Here is a 19,297-nt window from a genome sequence, read left to right as displayed (position 1 = left end):
CATGCCATTATAGGGATTAGCAGTCACTACACCTAGGACACAGGTACGATGCCTGACACAGTGACTATCATTTCACCTAGTTAACTATTACCTACACTTGCTGGTAACAATTTGCCAGCATCCAAGGTCTTCTGCAGCCCCCTCCCCCCCCCCCCGGAAATGCTGGGATGGCTTACATGAATAATTATATTGGTTGAAGCATTCCTGATTGGGGGGTGGGGGTGGGGGTTCTTTACTATAGCTGCAGATATTGCAATGGATGTAGTAAAAACGCAATGCCCGGCAATTGAACAAAAAAGGATGGTTTGAATATTTTATTCAATTTCAGTGTGCATGTTACAATTTAAACATCATACCTAGTTTTAACAAGTGGGTCTAATTTAGTACATATTTTATTAGTAAAAACAAGCCAGATTTCAGCTAGATTTTTTCACCTAGTAGTTTAATATGGCAAGTCAGAATGTCATTACTTTACAAACATTTAGGTAGTGTTTCCAATATTAAACTAGAAAGCCAATACAATTTAAAGCAGGAAACAAGATTCATTTGGTCATTTATCCCAGCAAATTATACAGCAACAGTGATACCATAGAATATTCTGCCTTTCATTAGTTTCCATATTTTAGTTAAAGAACCTTGGAGTCTGTATGGATGGAATAGCAACGGCAACAACTTGGACTTACTTGGGGCCCGTCAACAGCACAGCTTCCTTATCGATAGCCAGGACCTGGCTGGGTGTAACCCTGGCCAAAAGGAGGGCGATTGCGTGCATATGGATTAGGGCCACTTGGAGGGGGTGTCATAGTAGTTCCAGGCGGTGGAGTGAAGCCTGGTCTTGGCTGATAAGCACCTGGCTGGCTGGGAGCCATTCCAGGTTGCGAAGCTGGGGTCACATTATAGCTGGCCGACTGTGAAGCTTGTGTTGTGTAGTTCTGTGCAGGAAAGGTGCCTGCCTGATACTGCTGGGGAGCCTGAGCTGGCAGCTGCTGAGGTTGAGGCTGGCCAGGAAACCCAGGAGCTGGAGCCTGTGAGGGCTGCTGGCTGTATGCTTGGAACTGCTGTGCTTGTTGAGGAGCAGTCTGCTGGCTGTAGCCTGCTGGAAGAGCCAAACAGCAATGCAGATAAGTGAAAGTAACACAACGGTTCACTTTGTAATGCATTCTTTAAAAAGACAGACATTCCAGACAAAAGCTAAAAAACATACATGAAAAACAACAGGGGGTGGGGGGTAAAACATGAATTGCATTTTTAATGTAAAAAAAACCCAGCCTGGAAACATACTAGCCAACTCCAATGCACAAAAGTGTGGGTGGAGTAACATTCTCCGATAAGTGCTGCTCTAAAGCAGGAGTGGACAACCTGTAGCCCTCTAGATGTTGTAAGTCTCTATTTCCCACAAGTCCCGACCATCATAGCCAAAACATGTTGGAAATAATTACCTAAATGGTTGTTGGATTAAAACTCCCATTTTAATCCAACAACCATTTCGGCAATTATTTCTAATATGTTTTAAAATCTTCCTTTAAAATGCAGTTATATTCAGTGATGTCTTATTTTACTAAAGTGCAATTTCATAAATAATCAAGCTATGTATTATTCTTAGTTTGAAACAAGTCAGCTCACACAACTAATTGAACATATTTAGTTCTGCACACACAAAAATTCCTCCAGAAACTAATCTCAAAAGTAGATGCTGGCAACAGTTTAGGTGCTTTTAATACTTGTGCTTCACTATCAGTCTGAGTGAAAAGAATTTCAGATTGCAAATGTAAAAAAAAAAAAAAAGCTGATACAAAGACTGATACTCCATTTATTTCTGGCATGAAACACACCTGAAACTACTTGCAATGAAACATCTCCATTGACTGGAATCCTGTTAGCATTAAACACCAGATATATAACAATTATTAAAAAGGCAAAACCCTGAACAGAGAAAGCAAGGATGAGAGAATACAGTGGAGTAAATTTTGAACTCACCTGGAACTTGGGCTCAAATTTACTTTTTAAAACAAGAGCACTACCAAGCTTAGGTGTGCTTCGGATAGCTCAGTCTAGTCCTACCAAAACTGACACGTGGCGATGATCATGAGAAACAAATCCTACTACCTGGTATCAATATATAAGAAACTGCCTCGTATTGGAAAAAGCACACACGACGGCCAAATAAAAAGGGAATGGCTTCACTGCAACAACACCAAACTCAGAAACTTCTACCTCAGGAAATAGTTAACTTTGCCCGTAATCACTTGACTTTGTAGCATCTCTGTGGTATTCACAGGGAATTGGGCCTCAAAAATTGCCCTGGTGCGGATAAAAGCAGCTTATAGTAATGACTTCAATGGGTCAATGTTCGAGGCAAATGTAAACACCAGATCTGAGTTTTCTTCAGAAGAAAAAAATGCATTGTTTTCTCAACCTCTCCCAATTTATTGAGCATTTTAAGGGAGTATTTGACTAATTTCACTTCAACTGAAGAGTTCCAGATGCTTTCTGGAGGCCAATCAGGGGAGAATGGGGAAGCAAGAAAAACCTCATGCAGGCCTTTTCTTTTGATGCTCCACATGTTAATGCAAAAAAACCCCACCGCCCACCAGCTCCAAAACAGTGTGTTCTAACTGCATCATCTTCAGTAAACTTTGGGGGGCACAACCTCTTAGCAAGAACAAGTAGGATTGAATGCTATTCCTCCAATAACCTCTGAGATGCCCTTCATACTTAGAAACAACTATTTAGGAGCTACCTTTCGGTAAGGTTATCTCGCATTATCTGGGGCCTGTATCAAAACGGTAATCGTTATGTGAACGATGCAACCACTTGGAAAAAAACTAATCTGCCCTATCCCTGTGGTTGCATTATTCAGATGTTGTCCAGGATCCTCTACTTTCTCTCTCACACACGCAAAGGTTTCATGCTTCTGCAACTGAATTGCACCCAAGAAGATAGTTGCTGAGTAAAGTCTTAAGGTCCCTTGCGCAGTGGTATTTTGCAAAAAAATACTGAAGTTTACAGAAAATTAGTTTGATTTCAGAACAGAATTAGGAAGCATGCATTTCAGGATACAGTTAAGTGAACACATTTTGTACTATATACAAAAAAATTGAGGTACCTTCCACCTGCTTACCTGGATACTGCATACCATACTGTGGCTGAGGCTGAGGCTGCTGAGCAGGGTATCCAGCTTGTTGTGGATATTGTGGATATATCTGGCCTACCAATTTAAATTAAAAGCTTTAAGAAATTTAAGAAATATCAGCAGCTCAATCTTACCTGCCTCAAATATTATTTTCTTAAGGTTAAACTATATATTTTTAAAAACTGAGAAGCTACTGAATCTAACATGTTTTCCTGAAGAAATTGAGATTTCCCAAGAAAACTGTTTATCTGGTGTAACAAAAAGTGAGGCCCCCTCCAACTCCCTTTCTTGTCTTTTATATTTAAAAAAACTCATATTATCCAAACATGATTTGAAAGAGGTTATTGGCTAGTAACAGTCAGGTCTTTGGGAAGGCATAATCGTTGAAGGCTTTCTTGTATGTGTGCATGTACTTTATTTATTTATAGAAATATTTATATACCACTATCATAAAAATATATCAGTGGTTTTCAAGAATATAAAAACATACCAGTAAAAATCATAAAAAAGTTAAAAGCAAAATAATTAAAAATGTATCTGAGATATTTGAAGTCTTTCCTTCACTCAAGAATCCCAGGGCATTAAACACCATTAAAATCATAATTAAGAATAAAAATTAAACACCAAGTAAATCAACCATTCAAGAAGTTGGTTCCCACAACTCTCTAGAGCAGATTTGGGGAAGGTATAGGGGTGCACAAATGGGGCAAGAGGGGAGGGAGGGGAAGTTGTGCTGCACAGCCAGAAATCCTTGCACCAACAGAACTATTCATTTGATAGCGCCCAAAAATTGTTATTTTAATCTACAATATAGAATGCATGCTTTTCGAGGCAAACATTCATTTTATAGTTGCACAGAACCTAGCATGAGGAATGTAAACACTGCTCTGCAAAGTCAGTTTCTACACTGTCCAAGGGAAGGTTTTAAGTTTTCTGGAGTATTAATAACTGGACAGAGCAGATGTTTCCAATACAAAAATTAGCTGTTTGACAGTACTGCTAACAATACAGTATTGAACTGTCACTTCAACCCTTTTAAACCATTGCAATAATCCTGCAAAATACTTTTCATACACTGTATGTTTTCATTTTATAGGACTGCCTTGCTAGCAAACACTGTAGCACCATCTACTGTTTTAAATGTTGCATAATCAGAACTGGGCCTTCTTAATTTGTTTTATACCTGTTTGTTTGGTGAGCATTATGCTAAAACAACTAATGGAATCATCTGCAATGTTATTATTTATTTTTAGTAGTTATTTATGCAGTGCTATCGGTATACACAGCACTTTGCCAGAGTAGCATAAAAACAAGTCCTTGCCTCAAAGGAGCTTACAGTCTAAATTTTGACAGAAGACAAAGGGAGGGAAGATACAAGCAAGGTGATGAATGTGAGATGTGCAGCTAAATGTAATTAGGCTTGGTTAGAGTTGGAAATGAAGGTCTGGCAAAACAGCTGCATTTGAGAGATTGTTGGGGGTGTAGAGAGATGGAGCACATGGAGGGAGGGCCAGCAACTGACAATGGATACAATAGTTTAAAAGAGCAAGACATCTACACGCAGATGAAAATGGTAGAGCTGAAGAAGAAAAGAGCACAGGCAGCGTCGTATTAGGAGAGATGGGTAGGGCAAGTAAACACCCCATCTGCAGGATAATGGAGCACAGGTATTGCTCACCTTCCATCTGACCAGTTTGTGGCTGAGTTCCTCCATATGGTGGCTGCTGTGTTTGAACTCCAGGTGGATGAGCTGCAGAAGATGAAGAAGCAATGCTATCGGGTGTTCCGGAACGTTCTTCTACAGGGGCACTGGGGGGTCCTGGGGAAAACACAGGCACAGAATTCTAGTGATCTGTCTGACTTTCATTAATAAAATTTGGTGTACCATTTCATGTTTCCATATTTAAAAGGCATAATATACAATCTACTGTACTCCAAAAGGGACACGGGTGGCACTGTGGTCTTAACCACAGAGTCTAGGCCTTGCAGATTAGAAGGTTGGCAGTTCGAAGCCCCGCAACAGTGTGAGCACCCGTTGTTTCGGTCTCAGCTTCTGCCCACCTGGCAGTTCGAAAGCACGTCAAAGTGCAAGTAGATAAACAGGTACCACTCTGGCAGGAAGGTTAAACAGCATTTCCGTGTGCTGCTCTGGTTCGCCAGAAGCGGCTTAGTCATGCTGGCCACATGACCTGGAAGCTGTCTGCGGACAAACACCGGCTCCCTCAGCCTATAGAGCGAGATGAGCGCCACAACCCTAGAGTCGTCCGTGACTGGACCTAATGGTCAGGGGTACCTTTACCTTTATACTCCAAAATCTGGCAATTTCTTTCAGCAGCACAAACATAACTAAACAAGTTCCCAACGTGTTTTAAAACCTCTTTACCAAGAGAAACTCTTAATCCTGAATAAAACATCTTCCAACAGGTCTGTACAATTTCTCTGTGGGTCTGGGCTAATGTTATTGTTGTCATTTTCCACAAAGTTACGGCTGGCTTATACTGATGTACCTGCTTTAAAGGCTTTGCAGTTTGAATGCTAGCTATACTCAGCTTAATGAAATCTGAATGAATGAAGTTTTTTTTTAATTCATAATGTTCAGAAATGTCAATTTCAAGGGCACAATAAGCAAACATCCCTGTTACTACAAACATATTTTTGCCAAAAAAAAAAAAAAGACAATCTATATGGAAGCAACTACAGTAAGACCATGATGTGAAGCCTGGGATGATTTAAAAATATTAGTTCAATAACTATTTAATAAGTATTTCAATTTCAACACTCACACACTGTTTCTGGTAATTTGCTGACGAGAAATTATCAAATCCAATGCCCTGAAACTTCTACAGCACCTTCCTGTCCCCACATTCTTTCATTAGATGTCAGGGCATCCTCCCTGCTAATAAAACCATTAGTCTATTCAGCAAGGAAACCACCAAGTACAGGAGGTGACCATTTTGTGTGCATGATCGCCGACATGTGCACTGCTTTCAACCCCAGAAGGGGAGTTGAAACAGGGTGGCGGCAGCACAGACTTATGCACGACCACTGACATGCGCAATGACCCAGAATGCAACCCACGCATGAAAGGTGAGTTGCCTGTACATAAAGGATATCTAGGTTCCAGGTTAGTCATTATTCTACTATAGGCTGAGTAGAGATGTTAACTTTGAAGGAAGCCATGACTGTTTAAGGTAGCATCATAGTGCTTTTAAATGTATGGTGTGAATGTGGCCATAGTAGCACTAAAGGGTAATTATTGCCGTTGCTCTTCAGAAATCATTTATATATAGACACGAACCCTCCAAATATATCCATATTTTATAGAGCCAGAGCACCAAATTTACACAGCCCGAGGGTAACCTAAGCACGTAGCAAATTCAAACCATGCAACAGCTATGGCATGAATTCATCATCTGACTGCTTGGGGGCAGATCAATTTTCACTACTCAAAGTACAGTCTACATGGACAGCTGTAACATGCTAAATTTGCCTTGCACAAGGCTAATTTTGTATCAAGAAAACCAACTCAACACCCCATTTTCTCCTGAGAATACTTTTTTGTTTTTTACAGTGAATATACACAGTGATTAGTCTGAGCAATGGGGCAAGCGACTTACTCTGCACTATGAAACATTATAGCAATGTAGCAACTAAGTTCTCCCTATTTATAATTAATGTGATAATTACATGCACTTGTCAATTACCAGATCACAACTTTGGAGTATGTTTAATCCCTTAAAGGGACACCCTATGAGCCACATACCACAGTCTCAGGAGTTTCCATTTTGTATTATAGTTTTCACACACAGAGAAAAGCTATCCAGTCATTACTGTTAAGATACTATTGTTAATGTATCATCAAAAAATCCTCTTACATGTATTTTCTGTTTTCTGACTCTTTCAGACATACTGCATTCCTTTTCAAATTTTTATGTGTGATCGCAAGGGCAATGCTTTTACATTTACAACATAAAATACTAATCTCAATTCTTTAAACTAAGAATGAGCACAATTTAACCGTGGGTTGTATGTCTTTAGGTTGGCCATCCATGTGGCATTCATGTTGTAAGCACATAAAAATCCAGAAACAGCACTTTTCGTGTACATATGGCATGATGGTTCTAGGGCTTTGGTGTTGTCCACATCTAATGATCCTAGTGTAAAATGAAAATCAATACCTTCAGGAAGTGCAAGCTAAATTTGGAGCATACTAATCATCCAACCACTTTTGCAGATGACAGAAAAATAGTCTAAAACAAGAATTATGCTACTGAGAGAAGCAAAGGTAGTATACTATGCAGGAATGCCACGCTGTGCATACATTGTTTCCTTCAAATTAAGATCACAGACAAGCTCTTGGAATGGATTAATGATGCTACAGAAATCAATGTGTCTAATTTGCTGTCACATGTCTGGGGGGAAATGCTTTATCTAAGGATGGGGAGGAATTTGTTAAGTCCATTTTTCAAAGTGGTCCTAACCGATTCAACTTGATGAACTTACTTGCAGATCGGAACACCACTATAGTAGGATTACTTGTCACCAAAAAAAATATGGATATTTATGGGGGGAGTGCATTGAAAGGCCCTGAGAAGTGTGCATTTTACAGGAAGAATACATACAAAAGGCATAAAAAATTATAGACTTTTGTGCATTTTGGGCAAGTTCATGAGACAGTAAGACTGAGTATCAGCTGACACCAAACAGATGTTAGCTGACCGACCATATCTAATTACATCTTGGGAACTGTCAAGACATTTCGGTATTGGAAAAGTATTGTTGTTTAATTGTTACCAATGTTTTTAACTATAATAAAATAAGAATTATGTAAGTCCCTCACGTTCATTCTACAAGATCCTCATGATGCATGGATGATTTTGAAAGGTTCAAACTTCAACAAGGGTTTCAATAAAATATGTATTCTTACCCGACACCTGATCATCTGCCAGCCCAAATGCTGACATGACATTTTTGTTGATTTCATCTTGATTTTTTAATGGATCAAAAGCAGACATACTTGCTGCTATAACTTGAGTAGAAGGCTTGACAGTGGAGTCAGTAGTAGCAGGCTTATCTTCCCTACTCTCTGCAACATCTGCAAGACAAAAAATAACTTTTTAGAGGCCTTGTTGATTGGAGTATCCAAGTTTGTTTCAAGGACTATGACAGATTGCTTAGCAACCTCAAAGCCCACATCAGAAATGTTACTATCTTTTACTAAAATTACTCTGCATGCAGAAAGGCGACTTTAACAACAACAAAAAAGTTGCTTCTTTGAATTTTAATATTTACTGTCAAATGTTTTTCCACAAGAAATATCAATTATATACCCCACCCCCCCCCAAGATGGTACAAATACATTCCAGTACACATCACCATCTCATGCTTTCGTTTGCGTTCAACAACTCTGGCCGAACAGAGCATGTGAAGTTCATTTGACTTGAATTGCTCATGCCTTGTTTATTTAGTTCCTGGTGATGAGCCATTAAGGGAAACAGAGGCTGGCAGTTAAAAAAAAATACAAAGGTGAGAGTTGAGGATTTGCAGTGATGTGGGCCAGAAGCAAAGCAGAAAGCTGGAGAGAGAGTTCATGGGGTTTCCCCATGGTGCACAAGAAATGTTTCTCTCTCAAAAAAAGTAACTGGAAGTTCATATATGAAGAAGGTTCAATATGCACATGCAGGGGCTTGATTGCCACATGTCTGAATATTTCAAATAACACCTGACTAGGCAGCTGACAAACTTTTACAAAGTTATCCAGATGTTGCCTTGTTATAACACCATCCCACTGCCACACACACACAAAACCAATGCTAAGATGCTGGAAATCTACACTGCTGGGCAATTATCATTCTGGCACAGCGTATAGACAAATATAGTTGTCACAAACACACATTCAAAACTCTCAGGATTTTCTGATTCAGTCATCTCCCTCTTCCCACAGAGGATGTGCCAGACATGCCTAAGAACCACTCCTGACTTCTCCCCAGAGATAGGGTCAGCATGAATGCAGTAAACTGAAGTTATTTAAAATGGGGATTCCTTAGGGCACTTGGTCATGTTGCATATTAAGGTGATGACTTTTCATAAGTTTTATTTATTCAACAAATCACCATATTTTTCGTCCCATAGGACGCACCGGCCCATAGGACGCACCAAGTTTTTTTTTTTTTTTTGGGGGGGGGGAAATAAAGGAAAAAAAAATATTTCCCTCCCAGGCGCTTGTGGGGCCGGCAGCGGGGAGAAGCGCTCTTCTCCCCGCAGCCCGCCTGCAGACCAGGTCAGGGGACGGTGGGAGGACGCGCTGCGCCTCCCAGCTGTCCCCGGAGCTTGCGGGGCAGGCAGCGGGGAGAAGCGCTCTTCTCCCCGCCGCCCGCCTGCAGATCAGGTCCAGGGACAGCTGGAGGACGCGCTGCGCCTCCCAGCTGTCCCCGGAGCTTGTGGGGCTGGCAGCGGGGAGAAGAGCTCTTCTCCCCGCCGCCCGCCTGCAGACTAGGTCCGGGGACAGCGGGAAGACGCGCTGCGCCTCCCCGCTGTCCCCAGAACTTGTGGGGCTGGCGGCCGGGAGAAGCACGCGTCTCCCCACCATCAGCCTCCAAACCACATTGGGAGACAGCGGGATGGCGGCGTTCCGCCTCCCCGCTGTCCCCCGACCTTGTGGGACTGGCGCTGCGGCTCTCCTGAAGCCTGGAGAGCGAGAGGGGTCGGTGTGCACCGACCCCTCTCGCTCTCCAGGCTTCAGCGAAAGCCTGCATTCGCCCCATAGGACGCACACGCATTTCCCCTTCATTTTTGGAGGGGGGAAAGTGCGTCCTATAGGGCGAAAAATACGGTATACCCCATTTTCTTTACACCTTAGCACAACAAATTTGGTGTATGTTGAGCAAGATACTAGCACAGGATTTTTACCCCAAGCCACAACAGAGATCGTAGAAAAGATATCCAATATTTAGATACTTATTTTTAAGAGGGATAGCCGTCAAGATTACAGAGTCTTATTAAGTAGAACTCTGGTTGGGAAAAGGATGGGGTGGTGGGTTCTACGTGGGAAATTAGATTGTATGTGCATTAGATTGTGTGTACATGCACACACAATTGCAGAAGCTCAAGCAATTATTTGGCAGTGCCAATCGTCAACCTACCATTTTCAGGGAGGCTTGTGGAAAGTCCTGGTTCAGCTGGGGGCTCTAGGCAATCCAGCAAACGATTCACTTTGTTACGAAGTTCTATCAGCTCTCGACGGAGGTATTTCACTTGATTAGATTCTAGAGGCCTTGGCTGCCCATTCACTGTAAAAGAAATATTATACTAATGAGTCTTTATGGCACAAGAATTTTAAGTTGCCTTCGTGTAAGAATTAAGGTAAAAGCATTGCATAGCCTGAATGCAGCCTTAACTGTGAAAATGGAATGCACTTTGTGGAAACCTGCCTTAAGATCTTACAGTAAAGAGTGCCTATGAAATCAAATTTACTATATTTTGGGAAATGGTTTGTTCGTCTGCCCATCCATTTGTACGTTTGCTATATATTTGGACACCTGTCAAGATATCATCCCCAAACTTGGCATGGGGATTCCTGAGGTGGGGGCAGTGCTCTTTGTCAACATTTGAATCCTAGATGCCATATTGAATAAAGATGGCGGACTAAAACTTCGGGTAACTTTGCCTACTTTTTGGCTTAGGTTTAGCAGTCTCTCAATACATATTGTCACTGAACTCAGCATAAAGGTTTCCTGTGGTAAGGGTCCTTCCTGGACTCCAATAACCAATTTGAATCAAGATGGCAGACTAATACATGACTTTGGCATAACTTTACCCATTTTTGGTGTGATGCATCCAAACTGACAAATTACCCTATCCATTTAGAAAACAAAATGTTTTTTGGTTTCTAAAAGTCCCTGGGGAGTTCTGGGTACTCCAAGCTAGCAAATAAATAAATGCCCTTTTCCAGGACAACGTGGCTTATGCCACGTGTAAATGCCTGAATTGCTGGGTGGGCGTGAAGGGAAGTTTATTACCGAGATGCATAATAGCTAAGGGAAAAGAACTAGTTTGCTAAGAATCCCCCCAAGTACAAGAATTTCATGTGACTAAAAATCATTAGTACTTACCAAACAGTGTCAATTTCAGTATCCTACTGCACTGAATTGCAAAAGAAAGATCTGAGCTATCAAAGATTGTTATAAGATCTCCATCTGTTAATTAAAGAGAATTAGGAATCAGATCTAATGCACATTAATAAAAATAATCACTTTACAGATTGTCACTTGCATCATACAGTAGTGCACTCAGGACATTAAATTTTTGTTTGCAATATGTCCATGATGACAGCTTATTTTATGCACTCCAAATAATACTGTGACCATTGTTAAAGAGCTTCAATTAGAGGTAAACACATCCTCCTTTCCACAAATAAAGAATTTGTATATGAAATGAGAAAATGACTCTGGATAATAAAGTTAGCAGGTGTCCCCCCCACTACATACCTATAGAACAATTTCTGGCAGAATATTATTTAGCCTCTCCTATTCCAATTTCCTCTAAAATATTCACCGGCATTACATCAACTTTACATAGCGGTTACTTATATAAATAATAAATGGAAGTAATGCAAAGGCTATGTCCACAGAATCTGCTCTCTAAAGCATGTCCAGTGACCACTTCACAGTACTTGGCACTACATTATGAAAGCTGCTGGCTGATGCCCCAATGCCCTGTGGTAGATAAGCCATCTGCTAATTTTGGAGTTCCTAGGGAGCCCCAAAATCATAATGCAGAAGTACCAGTGGAAAACATACCACCTCAATCTTAATGGGAGTCATTTCCCCCAGTAAATTCCAAAGCAACAAAACACAGTTTTTCCCTAAATATAGATTATTCCATATGAGACTGAGCCAGGAGCCAAAAGTCTTGTTCAGTCTCCAAATGACTAGTAATTTCAAGAAAAGCCAAGAAGCAGAGAAACACTTTGGGCGTGTTCAGACAGAAGCTACTTTGCAAAATGCATGCCAACATGCTCTTCCACTTTACACTGGTGCTGCTCTCTGGATTATACTGCAGATATAGGCGAGACTTGCCCAATCCCTTACTTCAGGTAATTGTAGGAACTGTGTGCATACAGGCCTTATACAGTATTTATTATATAGCAAATGTCCTTAGGGATACAAGTCAGGTGTCTGGGGAGTCACAGCTCCACTTGCATCTTAGTTCGGGGTGCAAGCCTCCAATATAGAACCGTATGAGACCCCTGGGACTGCTGACAGGATTCAGCAATGTCAATTTCCAACTTTCTCCTGTTGGTGTCAGTATCCAGTTGTAGAACAAAGCCCTAAGCCTTTCCTGTGCTAATGAAGGCTCAGAACCACTGGTTCCCAGAGTCTCACAGTTGCCTCCCTCTTGACTCTCTACAAATATTAATTCTTGGGCTCATTCAAGACAAGCATCTGTCCCAGACTAGTTCTAAATCTTCAGGGCGTGCCTTTCCTTTTAAGTTTTTGCTGGAAAAGGCTGAAATTTCCTAGGTTGATGGAACTGCCCCATTACGTTAGGCAATATTGAGAGTAGAAACACTTAAGTTCATTGATTTCAATTTGTATTCTATGTATAACTTAGTTGGAGATCACTCACGGATACAGCATCACAGAATGCATCACTTTTAAGCTCAGCATTACCACCTACACGGAGGTAAGAAACTCAGTTATACAGTGCAATGCACAATATAAATAAGCAATATCTATGACATGCTGCCGTAACTTTTGTTTCCTACCACACTTCCTGCAGGATACTAGCACTGTGCTGACATACCAAGAACAGAGCTCTACACTGGTCAGAAAAAGAAGAGAAATGTGCCATAACAAAAACAACTGGAACACCAAAAAGATTTTTGTACTATTAGTTAACACTAAAAGTTCAAAGAAATCCTACCTTCGTCTTTGTATTTTATTGTAACTTCATCATTGCTCAGAAGCTTTCCCCTGAAAACTCTCTGCATCATCAGCACTAACTCGTCATAGGTGATGTCCTCATTGTGAATGGGAATTCTTCTAATATCATCACCCATTTGAGCTTTAATTATAAGCTTTCCACTCAAATCCAGTTGTCCATTCATGGTTAACTCTGGCCTTCTTACACAGCTATTCAAAACGAAAGACATTTACATTAGTATATCCTGAGAAACAATTACACGATTCATTCCAGTCAAAGCACAATTTTATGTTACTAGATTAGGGAGGAAAATAATATATTCCTGAATGGTGTGATGCTAGAAAGAAATGCACATAAAATAATGTATACTACCTAAAACAGATTTAAAAACTGTTAACAATTCCAAAAATGCTCTAGGCATTCAGAGAGGAGAATGAAATGAGGGGTAATGGTGATGCCAACTTCCTGTGAAAAGACATGATCTATATGCAGCCTAAGATAAGCAGAGGATGCAAACCCAATAAATTTGATCACTCCTTGATACTTTACACCAGGTATGGCTAACTCCCAGCCTGAAGACCTGAGTCAGCCTCCATTTTTTTCTGGCCCCTGAACCCCACAATTGTGGTAGTGGCAGAAAAAGAGCAAATAATCAAAGGAGGCATGGCACTGGTGCCATCAAGCTGAAGGGGGTGCAAACTGCTCAGATGGGGGGGGGCACTGTTTGTTCTGTACAGTCTGTGTGGTGTGAGTTAAAGAGTGTAGGGCAGCCCCATGACTTTTGGTCACATACTCCACTAGCAGGCACCCACCAGAGGGTTGGCCAAGGCTGAATATGATCCTTCAGCAGACCCCCTGCTTACATTCTAGTAGGATCTTCAAAGATTATGCGGAGGTAATGTTTTAGTTTTTTTTTTTTACTGTAGGGTCATTCCACGTCATTTCAACGAGGTTATGTCAACCTCTGTCTCAGATGTTGATGAAATTTGGGGTATCTGGTGTACACCCTTCCCTTATCGTTGAAAGAAACCCCCTTAATTTTTCCCCCTCTATCTCAAACAGTTTTACTTTTATAGGAGTTCGAAGTTTCATTAAATTTACGTTGTCTGTCCCTCTTGAGACTCTCCGCACAAGTTACCTTGTGTACATTTTATTTTTTTCTCCATAACCAATGATCAGATTTCTTTGAAATTTTACACAGAGCTCAATAAAACAACGAAAATTTCAGAAAAAATACACCAGCACTCAAAGATTTTATAAATGACTAAAAAAAATTATAAATGTACTTGTAGCCTAGGTTTTTTTGTGGAAAACCTTAATTTTCAGCGTGTAGGCATGATGGAACCCAAAGTTTTTGATGTTGAAAATTATTGCAAAGACATGCTCTATCTCGACAAAGAATAAAATTTATGGGTTTTTTATTCCTTGTAACAAAAATTTTACATTTTTTGGACATCTTGGGGGGGGATGGCTTCTGGGCAGCCATTTTGTACAACTTTCCTACAATCCATAGCTGAAATAGAAAAAAAAAATATGAAACAAAGTTCTACATCTTAAAAATTAGCATAATATTGGTGTGGTTTTTTTAAGAGCATACTTGTTTTAATTTTGGGATATTTGAGTTTGAAGTTAAAACTGGCTATCAGGAAATCAATAAAGGGAAGGGTGTGCACCAAGTCTCATCAAAATCTGAGATGGTGGGTGACAAAACCCTTGTTTTTTGCATTGATTTGATGTGGAATGGCCCTATAATTAAAATAGTTGAAGCACTATTTTAATATAACAGATAAAACTAAATGGCTATTCTGAACTATCACCGATAACTTTTCAAAATGACATTTTCAGCTTGAAAAAGTGAACACGGTACTAAGAATTTCCAGACAAGGCACTATCACTGTGAACTTTACAGTACAATTCACTTTCTTTATCACTGTGAACTTTACAGTACAATTCACTTTCTTTATCGATAACTTTATTTCATCAAATATTTAGTGTACCTGTCTTGTAAAATGTATTGAGTAGCTGGGCAGATTATCCCTTTTACTTTCAGCTGGAGGTCAGATGTCCCGCCATGCAGCAGTGGTTAGTAAAATATAACAATAGGCAGCAGTGTGTGGAATCTGCATTAAAACACAAAGGCAACTTAGTTAAGTCTCAGTCACCATCAAAGTCCTTCATTAATTAGCATAGACATTCATTCTTATATTATTATTATTATACAGAAGGCAAGTAACAGAGTAATCCAAACCCTCCTTATGCCTTTGCCCAGCTGTCTGGGCTAGGCAGCCTCTCACTGTGCACTACAGAAAGCATCATTTATTTGTGCAGCACTCCCCCTTCCGCTCTACTGATCATGTGGGCAAGAGTTCCACTGGCAGGATACTGCCAGCAGTGTCCAGCAGAAACTCCAAAACAAGCAAGCACAGTAGATACAATAATCCAAATATGCCCTTGAAAGAAAATAATTCTTAGAATGTGATTCATTCTAAGGGACCCCTAACCATTAGGTCCAGTCATGACTGATTCTGGGGTTGCGGCGCTCATCTCGCTTTATTGGCCGAGGGAGCCGGCGTACAGCTTCTGGGTCATGTGGCCAGAATGACTCAGCCGCTTCTGGTGAACCAGAGCAGCACATGGAAACGCTGTTTACCTTCCCGCCGGAGCAGTATCTATTTATCTACTTGCACTTTGACGTGCTTTCAAACTGCTAGGTTGGCAGGAGCAGGGGCCGAGCAACAGGAGCTCACCCCATCGCGGGGATTCAAACCGCCGACCTTCTGATCGGCAAGTCCTAGGCTCTGTGGTTTAACCCACAGCACCACCCGCATCCTACATACCTATTAACCCCAGCTTTTGACACCTGAGATGTGTTTTAGTAGTACCTACCTTCTAGTACCTATGCTTTTAATTGCATTTTTAAAAATGAGTAACATTTTATACAAACCCTAGAACCGTGAGGTGAAGGATGCTTAAGAATCTATGAATAATAATAGATATTCCCAATATGTACACTTAAAACTGTTGAAACATTTGTATGACGTGCTTTCAGAGCCAGAGTGTTACATTCTGCTGCACTAATTCTACAGAGTCTAGGCCAGATAAAAGTGAAATCTAAAGTGGCATGTATCATCAGCTTATTTGTAAGGTTTATCGGGGATCTGCTACGATTATCAAAGACAAACAAAGCTGTTTTGAATATGTGGTTCTCTTTTTCATATCATTATGCATGTTCTCCTTTGGTTCAAAGCCAAAGCTTCTATTTTCCATAAAATAGTTGGAAATTTCTAGACTATACCATGAAAGAGACAATCATTTGTTCCTATACAGACAAATTGGAGAATTAAGATTATAATATTAAATGTTAAAATTGCCAGTTTTTTTAAAATAAAAAACCCCACTACATTTCTTAAGTAACACGAATTTGTTAAAAGTAAATGCACCGTAACAACTTTAAGAACAGAATCTTAAAACAAGTGTGGGATTCAAGGCAGTTTATGCTTTATAGAAATCAGACTTAATTTGACCTTCAAATCTATTTAGCAATAATTTCAGTTGTGAAGTATGATACACCTACATATCACTAGTAGCTCACTAGCTAAACTGTTGCTGGCAATATCTTTTATTACTACAACCACCAGATTTTCCTTACAGCAAACCCTTATGAAGATGCTTTTGCTATGCTGTTATGAGTTACTTTATTAACTTAAACACTGTATTCTTTATTGTAGTAAAATTTCTAAGCTGTTCACAAGCCTCTGTTGAATGTAGACTCTCCAATATTCCTGTTCCTGTTGAGTGTATGTTTTACTTTCAGTTTGTGATACATGTTAAAAAGATATTATTAACTGATATTGTTGTGATTTATATTTCTGTTTGCAACCCACCTAGAGACTGATTTCATAATATCATAAAATTGTAGTTGGAAGGGATCGAAGGGGTCATCTACTCCAACTCCCTTCAATGCAGGAATCACAGCTAAAGAATCCCTGGCAGATGAATTCCTAAATACCCTTTGGTATTTAGATCCCTAAATACAAATACCATTTCAGATGCATCTGATAAAAGTGGGCTCCAATTCATGAAAGTTTAAATTAAGTAAACCTGTTAGCTGTTAAAGGTGCAATAAAAACTGGGACTTTAGTTGCAGTAGATTAAATTAGCGTAGAGGATATTTGAGAAAAGTAATTCCTTTAAGGATCATTAACTTTGTAATCACAAGAGACTGCCAACTATCTTAGTAACTGAGCTTCTAGTGCTGGCTATGTATCAGTTTATGAAATTTCAATGCCAGAAATTTTCTTTAGAAGCAGGCAACTCAGTTGTGTCTCTATATCTGTTTAAGGTTTCAATCCTATATCATCTTATCTAGAAGCATGTCCTATTGAACTCAACAAGGCTTACTTCTAATAGACATGTACCAATTGCACTGCACAAATATTAAATGACTAGTTGTATGCTTAATATTGTAATGGGTCTCTGGTATAGAACAAAAACTAATACTTGGGACAGTATTAAAGCTTAATTATGTAAGAGAAACACAATAAAAGTCTCTTGCCATAAATTTTTCCAAGTATATGTACTTATGAATGCAACTGTTTTGCAAGAACAGGGTTTCCTTCCACCACTGTCATATCAGCCGTGACAGATCTCTTCAACCCCAATGACTTGCCCTGATCACACCCCAACTTCTCTGAAGGAGTAAACAAGACAAAAAAGCAATGACAGGAAGAGTTGCTGGCTCATGCCCCAGCTGACTCAGAATGTCAAGTAACTAAATACTGACAGCAGGTCTGAGCACTTTTAAAAGCTGCATCGCTGGGCTAATAACAATTTCTTTGCATGAATGAAATGAACAGTACTCGAACTTTTGAGATTCTGAACCGTGAACATTTCCACGACTTCTAATTATACAAATTAGAGTAGAAGACATAGAAGAATTAAGAGTCCAGCAAGCCAGATATAACGACAACTGTCCGTTGGCCTCTTGGGGTGACCTTGGATAAACAACTTTCCTCCTCCCAAGACTCCAAGTACGAAGAGGCCGCTTGAGGAAGAAACAAACAAACTTCGAAGGTGTACAAAGAAGATGCATTTACATAAAGGGAGCTGTGTGTATTCTGCAGAGCCTTCCTCGGTGACAAAGAATCAGAAACCCCAAATTGACCTCTTCCCATTTTAGGCTCTCCAGCCCTGGTGGGGCGGGAGAGGGATGCAGAAAGAGAAAGCGGGGGAGGCAGGGAAAGAACTTTTCCCTCAGAAATGGGAAGTGCAAAACCTCGTTACAACACAATTAAATCTACACTGCTTTGGCACTGCTGTTTGCTGCAGTAGGCTAACGCAGCGCCCACAAACTAGAAAATGAATTATGTGGGGAAGGACGGGAGAGCAAGAACCGGGACTCAAGGCCCATGAGCTGATTAAGGTTGATGTGGCAACAGCTGAGCCAGTGCGTGTCTCGAGTGGACGGGGAAGGGCGCGGCCTAGGCCTCATCCAGCCGCCCTAAGGGCCCCCCCCGGTCGGCTACCCGCTCCTTCCCCGGTGGGCAGCGGCTCGGCCTCTCCCATTCAAACCGGGGCAGCGGCTCCCACACCCCACTCGCTCCGTTTCTTCCACGAAATGGAGGCCGCGGCGCCAGCCCCACGACCCTGTGCCCCCTCCCCACCCGCTCCCCGCCTCCTCACTCACTGCTGCCGCCGCTGCCGTACGTGGCAAAGAGACTCGGCCAAGGCGGTTGCTGCTGCCGCTGCTGCTGCTGCCGGGCCGCCGCGCATGCGCACTCCTCCCATAACCTGACGGCGGGGACTGCTGTACCGAAGAGCTTCGTCAGAGGAAACCGGTATCGCGCAGGCGCGAAATGAAGGTGTGGGGCACGCACGCGTGCTTACGTACAGGACAGCGACGTAGAGCGACCCAGATTTTTCTTGACCTTAAAAAAAATAAAAAGGCAACGCGAGTCCAGTTAACGCGCATGCGCGGGAATGAATGGGCCTGATTCTAGTCTCCCTTGTTGGTTTCTGGTAGTCAGTTGCGTGCAGTTGGCGTCTCTTCTGGGCAGAGGAACGTCTTGGCAAAAACGTCATTCACGGGTCCTCCTTCTTCCAGGCCAAGCCGTGTTCAGTGGCTGAGGCTGCTCCGCAATGCCTGCCCCGATGTTCGTTGATCTCAATGGGGTGCGCTCTCAGGAGAGTAAAGGACTGGACCCAATAGGGCTTCTGAGCAGTATACAGCAGAGGATTGCA

At 41.2% G+C, this 19,297-nt stretch overlaps 1 protein-coding gene across 7 annotated transcripts; it reads right to left on the bottom strand.

Moving 5' to 3' along the window:
- Positions 1-286: 286 nt before the first annotated feature.
- Positions 287-18,878, bottom strand: TFG (trafficking from ER to golgi regulator). 7 transcript variants are annotated; one of them, XM_079974387.1, is made up of 9 exons: positions 18,744-18,878; positions 15,055-15,177; positions 13,058-13,266; positions 11,245-11,328; positions 10,276-10,422; positions 8,061-8,228; positions 4,812-4,952; positions 3,122-3,208; positions 287-1,096 (listed from the first exon to the last, which is right to left on the bottom strand). In XM_079974387.1, the coding sequence occupies exons 3-9, from the start codon at positions 13,239-13,241 to the stop codon at positions 711-713; spliced, it is 1,197 nt and encodes a 398-aa protein (XP_079830513.1). In that variant the 5' UTR covers positions 13,242-13,266; positions 15,055-15,177; positions 18,744-18,878; the 3' UTR covers positions 287-710. The 7 variants fall into 7 exon arrangements, with proteins under 7 accessions (XP_079830513.1, XP_079830515.1, XP_079830514.1 ...); XM_079974389.1 differs by lacking the exon at positions 18,744-18,878 and adding an exon at positions 17,613-17,631; XM_079974388.1 differs by lacking the exon at positions 18,744-18,878 and adding an exon at positions 16,942-17,062.
- Positions 18,879-19,297: the final 419 nt, after the last annotated feature.

This window comes from Podarcis cretensis, assembly GCF_951804945.1.
Source record: "Podarcis cretensis genome assembly, chromosome: 4".
In the NCBI taxonomy this organism is placed as follows: domain Eukaryota; kingdom Metazoa; phylum Chordata; class Lepidosauria; order Squamata; family Lacertidae; genus Podarcis; species Podarcis cretensis.
Note: the sequence above shows the minus strand (reverse complement) of the source record. Positions and strands in the feature narration are given on the sequence as shown.

What these genes read in the sequence shown, in the direction of transcription:
- TFG (XM_079974383.1), bottom strand. Translation starts at nt 18,844, where the DNA reads ATGGGAGGAGTGCGCATGCGCGGCGGCCCGGCAGCAGCAGCAGCGGCA. An exon ending in GTACGGCAGCGGCGGCAGCA is followed by an intron (nt 13,267 to 18,743) that starts GTGAGTGAGGAG and finishes CGTTTTGAATAG; the next exon opens with CTGTGTAAGAAGGCCAGAGT. An exon ending in GTATGGTATGCAGTATCCAG is followed by an intron (nt 1,097 to 3,121) that starts GTAAGCAGGTGG and finishes TGGCTCTTCCAG; the next exon opens with CAGGCTACAGCCAGCAGACT.